A 13626-nucleotide genomic window follows, 5' to 3' on the forward strand; every position below is an offset into this window, starting at 1 on the left:
TCATCCACAGACAAATGGGCAAGCTGAAGTCTCTAACAGAGAGCTAAAAAGAATCCTAGAACGGACTGTAATTGCCCGTAGGAAGGATTGGGCAAAGAGCTTGGATGATGCTCTGTGGGCATACAGAACAGCATTCAAGACTCCAATAGGAACCTCTCCATACCAACTTGTGTATGGCAAGGCCTGTCATCTGCCCGTGGAACTGGAACATAAAGCCTACTGGGCAACTAGATTCCTAAACCTGGATGCTAAGTTAGCTGGTGAAAAAAGATTGCTCCAGCTAAATGAGCTAGATGAATTTAGACTCAGTGCCTTTGAAAATGCTAAAATTTATAAGGAAAAGGCAAAGAAGTGGCATGACAAGAAGTTGTCATCCAGAGTCTTTGAGCCAGGACAAAAAGTTCTGCTCTTCAACTCTAGGCTCAGATTGTTCCCAGGAAAACTTAAATCCCGCTGGAGGGGTCCATATGTGATTACAGGAGTATCACCATATGGATATGTTGAGCTTCAGGATACTGATTCCGACAAGAAGTTCATTGTTAATGGACAGAGGATCAAGCATTATCTTGAAAGCAAATTTGAGCAAGAATGCTCAAAACTGAGACTTGAGTGATTCTCAGTGAAGGTCCAGCTAAAGACAATAAAGAAGCGCTTGCTGGGAGGCAACCCAGTCATCAGCAGGTTATCTGTTTTGTTTAATCAAGATTTGATACATATTCTCAAAGGGAAATTATCAAAATTGATGGAATTCACAGAGTTACAGAAGGATTCAGTGCAAAAAGCAGAGAAAAAGAGCTTGCTGGCGAAAAAACGCCAGTAAGGGGTACTTTGGGCGTTAAACGCCAGAATGGGCACCATTCTTGGCGTTTAACGCCAGGTGTGCAGCATCCTAGGTGTTTAGCAAAATGCCCAGTGATGAAGGAAATTCTGGCGTTTAACGCCAGCCAGGGTACCTGGCTGGGCGTTAAACGCCCACAATGGCCAACATTTGGGCATTTAACGCCAGAAAGGTGGGGAACAGAGATTTTGCTTTCTAATTAAAATTTTTTCAAACTTTCCTATTTTGATCCATAATTTTCTACATAAACAGATTTCAAGCTTTCATCATTCACCTTCAAATTTTCAAAAATTAAAATCATTCTTCAAATCTCTCTCAAATCCTTCCCAAATCTTCTTCAAAAACTCAAATATTTCTTAAATTCTTTCCATATCTTCTCAAATCTCCTTCAAAATTTTCGAAATCTCTCCCCCTCCCTTATAAATACATGTTCGGCCACCCCTTTCTCCACACCATTCGAATTTGCTCTCCTCCTCTCTCCCCTCTTTCCTTTCTTTTGCTTGAGGACAAGCAAACCTCTAAGTTTGGTGTGCTTTTCCATGATCACTAAGCTAAGATTCATCAAGATCATGGCTCCTAAGGGAAAACAAACCAATTTAAGAGGCAAGAAAGAGAATAATCCAAAGAGTCTTTGGAATCAAGAGAAGTTCTTAACCAAAGAACATGAAGACCATTATCACAAAATAATGGGTCTGAGGTCAGTGATCCCGGAAGTCAAATTCGATCTAAAAGAAGATGAATATCCGGGGATCCAAGAGCAAATTCGAAACAGAGGATGGGAAGTTCTAACCAATCCTGAGATAAAGGTTGGAAGAAATATGGTTTAGGAATTCTACTCAAATCTGTGGCTGACAGATAAGCAGAGAATGACTGGAACTGCTTTCCATACTTACAGAACCACGGTCAGAGGGAAAGTTATCTACTTCCATCTGGACAAAATAAGAGAGGTCTTCAAATTGCCTCAACTGCAAGATGATCCTGAATCCTTTAATAGGAGAATGGTGAGAGCAGATAAGGGGTTGGATCAAGTTCTAGAGGACATTTGCCTCCCTGGAACTAAGTGGATAACCAATTCAAAAGGTGTCCCAAACCAACTCAAGAGGGGAGACCTCAAACCAATTGCAAGAGGCTGGCTAGACTTTATTGGGCATTCCATATTGCCCACTAGCAACCGTTCTGAGGTCACTATCAAGAGAGCAGTGATGATTCATTGCATTATGCTTGGAAAAGAAGTGGAGGTTCATCATTTGATTGCTTGTGAGATCTACACAATTGCAAATAAGAATTCCACTGAAGCCAAACTGGCTTACCCAAGCTTGATCTCCTTGCTCTGTAAAGAGGCTGGGGTGAAGATGGGAGTAGATGAATTCATACCCATTGAACATCCAATCACCAAGAAGTCAATGGAAGGACAAATGCAAGACAACTCTATCAAAAAGAGGGCGCAGGAGTTCCTCCCTGAATTTCCTGAAATTGACTACTGGGCCAGCCTAGAAGCATCTATCACCAAGTTGCAAGAAACTATGGAGCAACTTAAGGAAGAACAGCAGAATCAGAACTGCATGCTCTGCAAATTGCTGAAGGAACAAGAGAAGCAAGGGCGTGAACTTCAAGAGTTGAAACGCCAAAAGCTCTCCCCTCAAGTTGAGGGAGCATCCACTTCTCAAAATCAAGGTTGTTGAGTCCTAACTCTGTGATAACCTCTATCATTAGGAGCCTATTTAAATTTTTGTTTTCTATTACTATTAGTCTTATCTTGTATCTATTTTTGAGTCTTGTTCTTAATTCATGATTAATAAAATTTAAAGTTCATGTCTTAAAGTTATGAATGTCCTATGAATCCATCACCTCTCTTAAATGAAAAGTGCTTTAATCACAAAAGAACAAGAAGTACAGGATTTCGAATTCATCTTTGAAACTAGTTGAATTAGTTTGATGTGGTGACAATACTTTTTATTTTCTGAATGAATGCTTGAACAGTGCATATGTCTTTTGAATTTGTTGTTTTAAGAATGTTAAAATTGTTGGTTCTTGAAAGAATGATGGAAAAGGAGAACTGTTATTGAGGATATGAAAAATCATCAAATTGATTCTTGAAAAAAAAAACAGTGAATACAAAATTCAAAAAAAAAAGAGAGAGGAAAAAGAGAAAAAGAAAGAAAAAGAAAGAAATAAAGTTGTGATCCAAGGCAAAAAGAGTGTGCTTAAGAACCCTGGACACCTCTAATTGGGGACTCTAGCAAAGCTGAGTCACAATCTGAAAAGGTTCACCCAATTATGTGTCTGTGGCATGTATGTATCCGGTGGTAATATTGGAAGACAGAGTACTTTGGGCCACAGCCAAGACTCATAAAGTAGCTATGTTCAAGAATCATCATACTTAACTAGGAGAATCAATAACACTATCTGAGTTCTGAGTTCCTATGGATGCCAATCATTCTAAACTTCAAAGGATAAAGTGAGATGCCAAAACTGTTCAGAAGCAAAAAGCTACTAGTCCCGCTCATCTTATTGGAGCTAAGTTTCTTTGATATTTTAGAGACTATAGTATATTCTCTTCTTTTTATTCTATTTTGATTTTCAGTTGCTTGGGGACAAGCAACAATTTAAGTTTGGTGTTGTGATGAGCGGATAATTTATACGCTTTTTGGCATTGTTTTTAGTATGTTTTTAGTATATTTTAGTTAGTTTTTATTATATTTTTATTAGTTTTTAGTTAAAATTCACTTTTCTGGACTTTACTATGAGTTTGTGTATTTTTCTGTGATTTCAGGTATTTTCTGGCTGAAATTGAGGGTCCTGAGCAAAAATCTGATTCAGAGGCTGAAAAGGACTACAGATGCTGTTGGATTCTGACCTCCCTGCACTCGAAGTGGATTTTCTGGAGCTACAAAAACCCAATTGGCTCGCTCTCAACGGCGTTGGAAAGTAGACATCCTGGGCTTTCCAGAAATTTATAATAGTCCATACTTTTCCCGAGATTTGATGGCCCAAACCGGCATTGCAAATCAGCTTCAGAATTCCCAGCGTTTAACGCCGGAACTGGCATAAAATTGGAGTTAAACGCCCAAACTGGCATAAAAGCTGGCGTTTAACTCCAGAAAAAGTCTCTATACATGAAAGCTTCAATGCTCAGCCCAAGCACACACCAAGTGGACCCCGGAAGTGGATTTTTACGTCATTTACTCATTTCTGTATACCCTAGGTTATTAGTTCACTATTAATAGGACCTTTTGACATTGTATCTACACCTCATGACACTTTACACGTTTCTCATTGTATCTTCTACGGCATGAGTCTCTAAACCCCATGGTTGGGGGTGAGGAGCTCTGCTGTGTCTTGATGGATTAATGCAATTACTACTGTTTTTCATTCAATCATGCTTGCCTCCATTCTAAGATATCACTTGTTCCTAAACCTGATGAATGTGATGATCCGTGACACTCATCATCATTCTCAACTATGAACGTGTGCCTGACAACCACCTCCGTTCTACCTTAGATTGAGTAGATATCTCTTGGATTCCTTAATCAGAATCTTCGTGGTATAAGCTAGAATTGATGGCGGCATTCAAGAGAATCCGGAAGGTCTAAACCTTGTCTGTGGTATTTTGAGTAGGATTCAAGGATTGAATGACTGTGACGAGCTTCAAACTCCTGAGGGCTGGGCGTTAGTGACAGACACAAAAGAATCACTAGATTTTATTCCAACCCGATTGAGAACCGACAGATGATTAGCCGTGCTGTGACAGAGCGCGTTGAACATTTTCACTGAGAGGATGGGAGGTAGCCATTGACAACGGTGAAACCCTACATACATCTTGCCATGGAAGGAGCCTTGCGTGTTTAAAGAAGAAGATAGTAGGAAAGCAGAGGTTCAGAAGACAGAGCATCTCCAAAACCTCAACCTGTTCCCCATCACTGCAAAACAAGTACTTATTTCATGTTCTTTTGCTTTTTACAATCAACCCTGATAATTATTGATATCCTGACTAAGAGTTACAAGATAACCATAGCTTGCTTCAAGCCGACAATCTCCGTGGGATCGACCCTTACTCACGTAAGGTATTATTTGGACGACCCAGTGCACTTGCTGGTTAGTTGTGCGGGATTGCAAAAGTGTGATTGCAATTTCGTACACCAGCTGGCCGGACCTGCGATCCGATGGTTCAACACGCTCCCACAAGGGTCCATCACAACCTTCGCAGACATATCCCAGAAGCTCCTAGCCCGGTTCATGACACGTATAGCCAAAGCGAAACACCCAATCAACCTATTGGGGGTCACCCAAAAACCAGGGGAGCCGACTAGGAAATTCCTAGACAGGTTTAACGAGGAGTGCTTGGAGACCGACGGCCTCACGGATTCAGTTGCTAGCCTATGCCTAACAAATGGCCTACTAAACGAAGACTTTAGGAAGCACCTCACAACCAAACCCGTGTGGACCATGCAGGAAATTCAAAGCGTCGCCAAAGAATACATCAATGATGAAGAAGTTAGCCAGGTAGTAGCAACCAAAAAACGGCAGCCTCCTAACTCGTCAACCTGACAGGCCCCCCAAACCGATAGGTACAAAGAAGCTCCCAGAGATAGCAGCCTAAACAAACCACCCAAGCACCCACGAATAGGGAGGTTCACGAACTACACGCCACTTACGGTGCCCATAGTAGAAGTCTACCAACAAATTGCAGACAAGGGGATCTTGTCAAGGCCTAGACCACTAAAAGAGAGAACAGGAGGCAACAAAAACTTTACTATGATTACCACAAGGGATATGGGCACAAGACCCAAGACTGCTTCAATCTCAAAGATGTCTTGGAACAGGCCATCAAAGAAGGAAAACTAAGTGAATTTTCCCAGCTCCTCAGGGAGCCGAGGAGGCGGGAAAGGGAGCGCTCTGAGGAAGAACGGAGCCGAGCTGTCAAGCCAAGGCAAGAACCCCCAGGAGATGCAGGCAACCCCCCAACGTTCGTAGTTAACGTTGTGGTCAGGCGTGACAGCCCCCCAAATCCAAGTCGGTAGTAAGAAAGGACACCCGGGTATTCTCCATTTCGACGGATAACCCTACCACCGGCAAAGGGCACCCTACAATCTCCTTTGGTCCAGAAGATAAATGGTTCAACGACCTTCCTGAAAACGCCCCCATGGTGGTTACAGCAATGGTCGGCACAGGACTAGTCAGGCGCATCCTCGTCGACACAAGAGCTAACTCTAACATCCTGTTCAGACACGTGTTCGACGCCATGGGTCTCAAGGAATCCGACCTTAAGAACCACCAACATGGAGTCATGGGACTAGGTGACAACTACATCAGGCCCAACGAGACGATTTCCCTCCCAATCAGCCTTGGAACTGGTGACACTAGGAAATCGATTATGGCAGATTTTTTAATCCTTAGAGACTCCACTACCTATAACATCATCCTAGGAAGGAAAACCATCAATGAGTTCTCAGCTGTAATATGCACCAAGTTCCTGACGATGAAGTTCATAACGGACAAGGGAACGGTCGATTCCATAATAGGAGACTTAAAAACGGTGGTAGCCTGCGACAGCGCCAGCCTCTCCTTAAGAAAAGAATCTAAAAAGGCAGCTGGCATGTTCCTAGTAGATCTAGACGTCAGGATGGAGGACAAACAAAGGCCCGAACCAGAAGGGGACATGGAAAAATTCCAAATAGGGAAGATGACAGACCAATTTACCTTCATCAACAGAAACCTACCTCACGAACTCAAAGGCCCCCTCATGAAAATTGTTAGGGCAAACAGCGACCTCTTCGCATGGACCCCATCAGACATGCCGGGGCTGGATCCCGAGGTCATGTCTCACCAGCTAGCCATCAAACCTGAGGCTAAACCGGTAGCTCAGCGACGAAGAAAGATGTCACAAGAAAGAGCTGGAGAAGTCGCCAGGCAAACAGCGGGGCTGTTAGAAGCAGGGTTCATCAAAGAACTCGAATACTCAACATGGCTATCCAATGTTGTCTTAGTCAAGAAGGCCAGCGGGAAATGGAAAATATGTGTAGATTACTCCGACCTGAACAAGGCATGTCCAAAAGACTCCTTTCCCCTCCCCAACATTGACACCCTAGTGGACTCGGCAGCGGGATATCGTTTCCTCAGTTTCATGGATGCCTACTCTGGCTACAATCAGATCCCGATGCACCAACCCGATGAAGACAAGACAGCCTTCATAATGCCAGGAGGCACCTATTGCTACAAGGTAATGCCTTTCGGTTTGAAAAATGCAGGGGCCACCTACCAAAGGCTGATGAGCAGAGTCTTCCACGATCTTATCGGCAAGACGATAGAGGTGTATGTCGATGACATCTTGATAAAAATAGCATAGCCGAGCAAATTGATAAGCGATCTCTAGGACATTTTCGAGGCGTTGAGAAAATTCAAAATGAGGCTCAACCCACTTAACTACGCATTCGCCATGGAGGCTGGGAAATTCCTAGGGTTCATGATAACACAAAGAGTGGTAGAAGCCAACCTAGACAAATGTGAAGCCGTTCTCAAAATGACAAGCCCTAGAAGCATCAAAGATGTACAACGGCTCACCGGGAAGCTCACGGCCCTGTCCCGGTTCCTCGGAGCCTCGGCTGAGAGAGCCATCCCATTCTTCAACTTAATGAAGAAAGGAATCACCTTTAAGTGGACCCATGAGTGTGAAGAGGCGTTTAACCACTTTAAAAAGATACTCTCGGAACCTCCCGTACTCAGCAAGCCCAAAGAGGGCGAGCCCTTATACTTGTACTTCGCCGTAACCATACAAGCAATGGCAGCGGTCCTAGTCAGGGATGAGGACAAAACCCAGCGCCCAATATACTTCATCAACAAGATACTTCAAGGGGCAGAGACGAGGTACACCAAATTGGAAAAACTAGCCTACGCCCTACTAATTTCATCAAGGAGACTAAAACAATACTTCCAAGGGCATACAATCATCCTGAGAACCGACCAAGCCATCCGACAGGTCCTCCAAAAATCCGACCTGGCAGGAAGAATGATGGCATGGGCAGTAGAGCTATCCCAATTCGATCTGCAATATGAACCAAGGCAAGCGATCAAAGCCCAAGCCATGGCAGACTTCCTCGTAGAGGTCACAGGAGAAGCCTCCGACCTACCAAACACACGGTAGAAACTCTATGTTGACGGAACATCCAACCAAACGTTCGGCGAAGCTGGAATTATCCTCGAGAACTCGGCATGAGTGGCCTTCGAACAATCCATCAATTTCGAATTCCCAGTTTCAAACAATCAGGCTGAGTATGAAGCCTTGATAGGGGGACTAATACTAGCTAAAGAAGTCGGAGCGTCAAGAGTGAAAGTTAGCAGCGATTCCCAAGTCGTCACTTTCCAAGTAAACGGCAGCTACCAAGCCAGGAATGTGCTGCTACAAAAGTACTTGAAAAAAGTGAAAACGCTGTACAGGAGCTTCGAAGAAGCCACAATCCAGCACGTTCCCAGAGAGAGAAACGCCCGAGATGACTTCCTCTCCAAACTCGCAAGCACCAAACCCGGCACGGGGAATAGATCCCTGATCCAAGGATTAGCCACGGAACCCACAATTATCATGTGTGCAAATGAGGCGCCAAGCCCCCCTCATGGATAGACCCCATCTCCCGATATTTGGAGCACACAGAAACACCCCCCGACGAAAAGGAAGCACAAGCCGTCAAGAGGGAAGCTCCTAAGTACACAATCATACAAGGGCAACTATACAAGCGAAGGCTCCACCAACCCCTACTCAAGTGCCTTCGTCCCGACCAAACGGACTACATCCTAAGGGAAGTACATGAAGGGTGTTACGGCCACCACATCGGGGGAAGATCCCTAGCAAGGAAAATCATCCGGGCAGGATACTATTGGCCCACAATGATGTTGGATGCCCGGGAATTTGTGAAAAAATGTAAAAAAAATGCCAGGAAAACGCCAGCTTCTACAAGGCACCTCCCGAGGAGCTCAATCTCATGATGACCCCCGACCTTTCGCCCAATGGGGAGTCAACCTCCTGGGGCCATTCCCACCAGGACCCGGACAAGTGAAGTACCTAATAGTAGCCATAGATTATTACACCAAATGGGTAGAAGCGGAGCCACTAGCCAGCATAACCGCAGCAAATTGCCAAAAATTCATGTGGAAGCAAGTGGTCACGAGGTTTGGGATCCCGGAAGTCGTCGTATCAGACAACAAAACACAATTCACTGACAAAAAGTTCAGAGGGTTCCTAGAGGGACTAAGTATCAAGCAGAAGTTCTCGTCAGTAGAGCACCCTCAGACAAACGGACAGGTCGAGGCGGCCAACAAGGTCATCCTAAAAGGGCTAAAGAAGCGACTTGAAGGGAAGAAAGGCTTATGGGCAGACGAGCTCGCCTCAGTCCTATGGTCATACAGAACCACCCCCAACCATCTACTGGTGAAACCACCTACCGGCTCACCTACGGGGTCGACGCAGTCATCCCAGTCGAAATCGGGGATCCAAGCCCGAGGTTACTCCTTGGAGGAGGAAATGAGGCAATCGAAAAAGACTTGGCCGACGAAACAAGGGAGATGGCCCACCTGACAGAAGCAGCGATAAAATAAAGAATAGCCCTTAGGTATAACGGCAAAGTAGTGAAAAGGAGTTTAGTAGAAGGCGACCTAGTCTTACGGCGTAACGACATAGGACCACCAACTCCAGGAGAAGGCAAGCTGGCCGCAAACTAGGAAGGACTTTACAGAGTAAGAGAAGTCCTCGGTAGAAAGGGTTACAAGCTGGAAAAGCTGGACGAAAACGAGGTACCGAGAACATGGAACATGGCAAATCTCAGGAGATTCTACTCGTAGTAAGGGGCGACCACACGACCTCACCCCCCTATGTTCCACTTTACTCCCTCTTTTTATGTCTTAAGCAAATTATACCTTCTATCTTTTTCACTTAATTATGCATTATTATTATTTGCTCATCTAACAAAGCGATAAGTGTACCTTTTGGCAAATCTCAAGTCGAAATAAAGAACATAACGAAAGAGGCAAACAGTCGACCCGACGAAAACCCGGGACTGATCACCCCGGGAACCATAAGGGACCAAATGAGAACAAATCGGCTCAAGCAAAATTGCCACGATAAACGGTAAAATAAAAGGCTGCAATGGCTCGAGCAAACTAAAAGTAAAAGCGAGGCCACGACGGCTCGAATAAAACCAGCATTATCCAATTCGACAACGAAAAGCAAAAAGGAAAATGTTCATTACAAGCAAAGGCACCTACACAGGCGCAAAACACACAAAACAACAAAGAAATAGGAGGGACCTCCACCTCAAGGCTTCAAGAGATCAACGATCTTCCCGCCCTCAACAGTCTTAAGGGCACCCACCTGAGTAAGATCAAGGTCGGGAGCAAGCACAGCCACTTAAAACTTAATCCCTTCTTCAGTGAGCTTCGCGGCCTCCCGAGCCCCTTGAGCAAGCTCCTTATTCTTTCTCTTCAAAGCAACCACCTCCTTGCGAGCGGCCTCCGCTGAGCTCTCCAACAGCTTAAGCTTTTCCTCCAACTCTTCCGCTTTCTTCTTAGCCATCTCAACTTCACCACGGGAGGTGTTCAGGTCCTTCATCAAGGCAACATCCTGCTCCATCAACCTACTCGCCTCTTCGGCATACTCTTTAGATTTCCCCTCCAACTCAGATATTTTCTTTTTCAAAGACTCCTCCCGGGATCTCGAGTCCGTCAAATCTTTCTGCAAATCCCGGAGCTTCACCTCCATGGTATGATAGTTCCTCAGGACGGGCTCCACCTTCTTGGCAATGGCAGCTGCTCGGAGAAGACTGCGATAAATCCACCTCGCCTGCCCAGAGAGATCGGCGTCGTGTAAGAACTCTTCAGTACCAGGAAGCAGCTGAGACTCGATAAACCCTCCGGCGTCAAAATTTTTCTACATAACCGAGAGTGCTTTCCCGAAATCCCGTTTCCTCTTCTTTGAGCAATCGGCAGTTTGAAAATCATCCCCAAACCCTAAGTCATCATTAAGAATCCTCTCTATCTCCACATTCGCCTTCCCTGGAGGGTCCACAGTAGAAGCCCCACCCTTGACGGACTGACCTTGGTTAACCCCGGCAGCCTGACCGCTGCCCTCCCCGGCAACCTCACGATCCTGGCTCGTCGAAGGGGTCGCCGACGAGTCCTCCCCACCTTCCTCAATCCCCTGAATAAGACTCATCAGGTCGGCAAGGATTTTCTTCCCACCGGCCATGGAAACTAGAAAAGCAAAGAAAAAGACATAAGAAACAAGAAAATGAAGGAACAAAAAACATAAGGTAAAAAACTCACCAACATAAGACCGACCGGCCTCCCGATCACCCATAACCATACGGGGGTTAAGGTTCCTCTCACCGAAAATTGCCAACAAGATGTTAGCAATATTACGATCCTCCGGGCTTAGTCCATCATAGGAAATCTTAATCAGGTAGTCGGATCCCGCCTTGAAACTCCAGTAGGTCAGGATCCGTCTATCCCCCTCAAGGGTCAACCAGAAGGGTTGGTGACCTTCGTTAGGCCTAACCTTGAAAAAAGTGGATTTGAAGCCATGATAAGAATCCTCGAAGAGGCCAAAAATCCTGCGACCTTATTGTGCCCTAAAGGACATATATCCCTTCTTCGCCTTCTGGCAGGAAGAATTGGTGAGGAGAAAAAGGTAGAGGAAGACATTTACAGAGGTCGGAAGCTCCAGGTATTCACAGACCATCTCGAAACAGCGGATGGCTGCCCAACTGTTCAGATGCAGCTGCGACGGAGCAACATCGCAGCGGTTAAGCAGATCCAAAACAAAAGGGGTGAAGGGCAGTCGAACCCCCAAAGTCGTGAACATAGGTTCATAGACCCACATCCAATTGGCAACTCGGGGGCCACCAAATTCTTGTGGCATACGCGCTCCCGATCAGCAGGGATGTAAACCTGGTAGAACGCCTCTTCGGGACCACCCTCACACAGAAGCTCCGCTTGACGCAAATTTTGAAGACCCTCCTTCGTAACCTGGGAGGGGGTGTCCCTCACATCGGAGGACACCCAAGCGTAGTGATCAACGAAGTCGGCTAGCGGTCGCTGAGCCGGGCTTGGGAGGATAGGACGCTCGGCCATACCTACAGCAGGGGCACCGCTCAGTTAGAAGGGAAGATCGGAAATCCACACAAAACAAGCAAAACTAAGGTTCCTCAAACTTACCCCTACACTAACCCAGAACATGAAAATCCCCAGAAAAACCCAGTCGCGCCCCCCTCTAAAAGGAAAAGAAAGCAAGAACAAAGCCCAAGCGTGCACACAAGAAAAACGCACAACACACAAAATCAAGGAAAACAACTGGAAAAAACAGGAAACATACCATAAATAAAGAAACCTCAAAAGAAAGGAGAACCCAGGCAAGAGCTAGAACACCCGAAGGAGGAGGAGGATAGAAAGCAGCAATGCAGCAAAATGGAAGAAAGAATAGAAAGCAGCAATGCAGGAAAATGGAAAAAAGAAAAGAAAGCAGCAGTGCAGGGAAATGGAAGAGAGAAAATGAAACTATGAAGGGTCTACGAAACAAATAGGGAGAGAAACGTAACCGCCGAAGAAGGAGTGCCAAAAAGAAGGGGCATACCTATCTTTTCACAAGCTTTGAAATGATGGGCCATTTAATGCCCCGCGCAGAAGCCAAGGAGACAGCACCAAGGACGAGGCAACCACGCATGCAAAACACGAAATGCCACCAGCGAACTCCTGAGGAGAACGAAAACGCCCTTACTCGGCGAGTAGCGTAAACGTGCCTAACCACGAGCTCCGAAACCTCGAGGCTAGCGCGTTAGGGGCACTGTTACGGACCGACTTAGGTCCAATCCACCTACTCGCCGAGTCGGAGTGCCTCCGGCCCAAACCCAGAACGATAAGGAAACCCTACGGGTTGGCCTTTGGGTACTCGACCCTGGCGTCATACAACCACGCTCATCGTACGGTCCAAACTGCCTAGCCGAAACAAGCGGGTCGGAGTCATCGGGGTCTGACCCGATCCCCCGACCCAACGGTTAGGATCACCAGTGCTCCACCACATGAGCAAGAGCAGCGCAAGACATCTTGCGCAGTGGGCTAGGTCACCTTTAGGCCCACCCAGCACGGTATATAAGGGGAGAAGTCAGCACTCCCCCAAGGTACGTCACAACCCTGACCTAATTCTGCCACCCTCAGTACGGACTCTGAATTGAGCGTCGGAGTGTCCTTGCATGTGGCCACCCCCCCGTCCCGTTCAACCTCCGACATCACCAGCATACAGCTTCCCTCGCTCCGCGTATCGTTCGGGATTTCCCTCTCACCAGTTCATCACCCACCGACAACACGAGATAACCAGGTGACGAACATATACACTACAATATAAAGCACTTCTTTACTTTCTCTCTTTAATGCTCTTGATATATCTGGAAACAACTATTTATCATGAATATAAGATGCCGAAATCCATCTTGATTCAATGGATCTTAGGGATACCATTAAGGCTAAAAATAATGCATCCCAGAAGGATAAAGACAAAGCCATGATTTTCCTTCATTGTCATCTTGACGAAGGATTAAAAAATGAATATCTTACATTAAAAGATCTTGCAGATCTGTGGAAAGACCTTGAAGAAAGGTATAATTATCAAAAGGCGGTGATACTTCCTCAAACCCGATATGAATAGACGCACTTGCGTCTACAGAATTTTAAGTCTATAAATGAATATAATTCTGTAATGTTTCGAATCACCTCACCAATGAAACTATGTGGGAAAAAGATAACTGATAATG

The 13626-nt window shown here is 45.6% G+C and overlaps 1 protein-coding gene across 1 annotated transcript; it reads left to right on the plus strand.

Annotated features, from left to right (window-relative positions):
* The first annotated feature begins 8759 nt into the window (after window positions 1–8759).
* On the plus strand, window positions 8760–9404 carry LOC130956862 (uncharacterized). Its single transcript, XM_057883818.1, has one exon. It carries the CDS (start codon window positions 8760–8762, stop codon window positions 9402–9404), a length of 645 nt encoding a protein of 214 aa, XP_057739801.1.
* The last annotated feature ends 4222 nt before the right edge of the window (window positions 9405–13626 follow it).

This window comes from Arachis stenosperma, chromosome 10 (assembly GCF_014773155.1).
Source record: "Arachis stenosperma cultivar V10309 chromosome 10, arast.V10309.gnm1.PFL2, whole genome shotgun sequence".
NCBI lineage: Eukaryota > Viridiplantae > Streptophyta > Magnoliopsida > Fabales > Fabaceae > Arachis > Arachis stenosperma.

What these genes read in the sequence shown, in the direction of transcription:
- LOC130956862 (XM_057883818.1), top strand. Translation starts at nt 8,760, where the DNA reads ATGCCAGGAAAACGCCAGCTTCTACAAGGCACCTCCCGAGGAGCTCAA.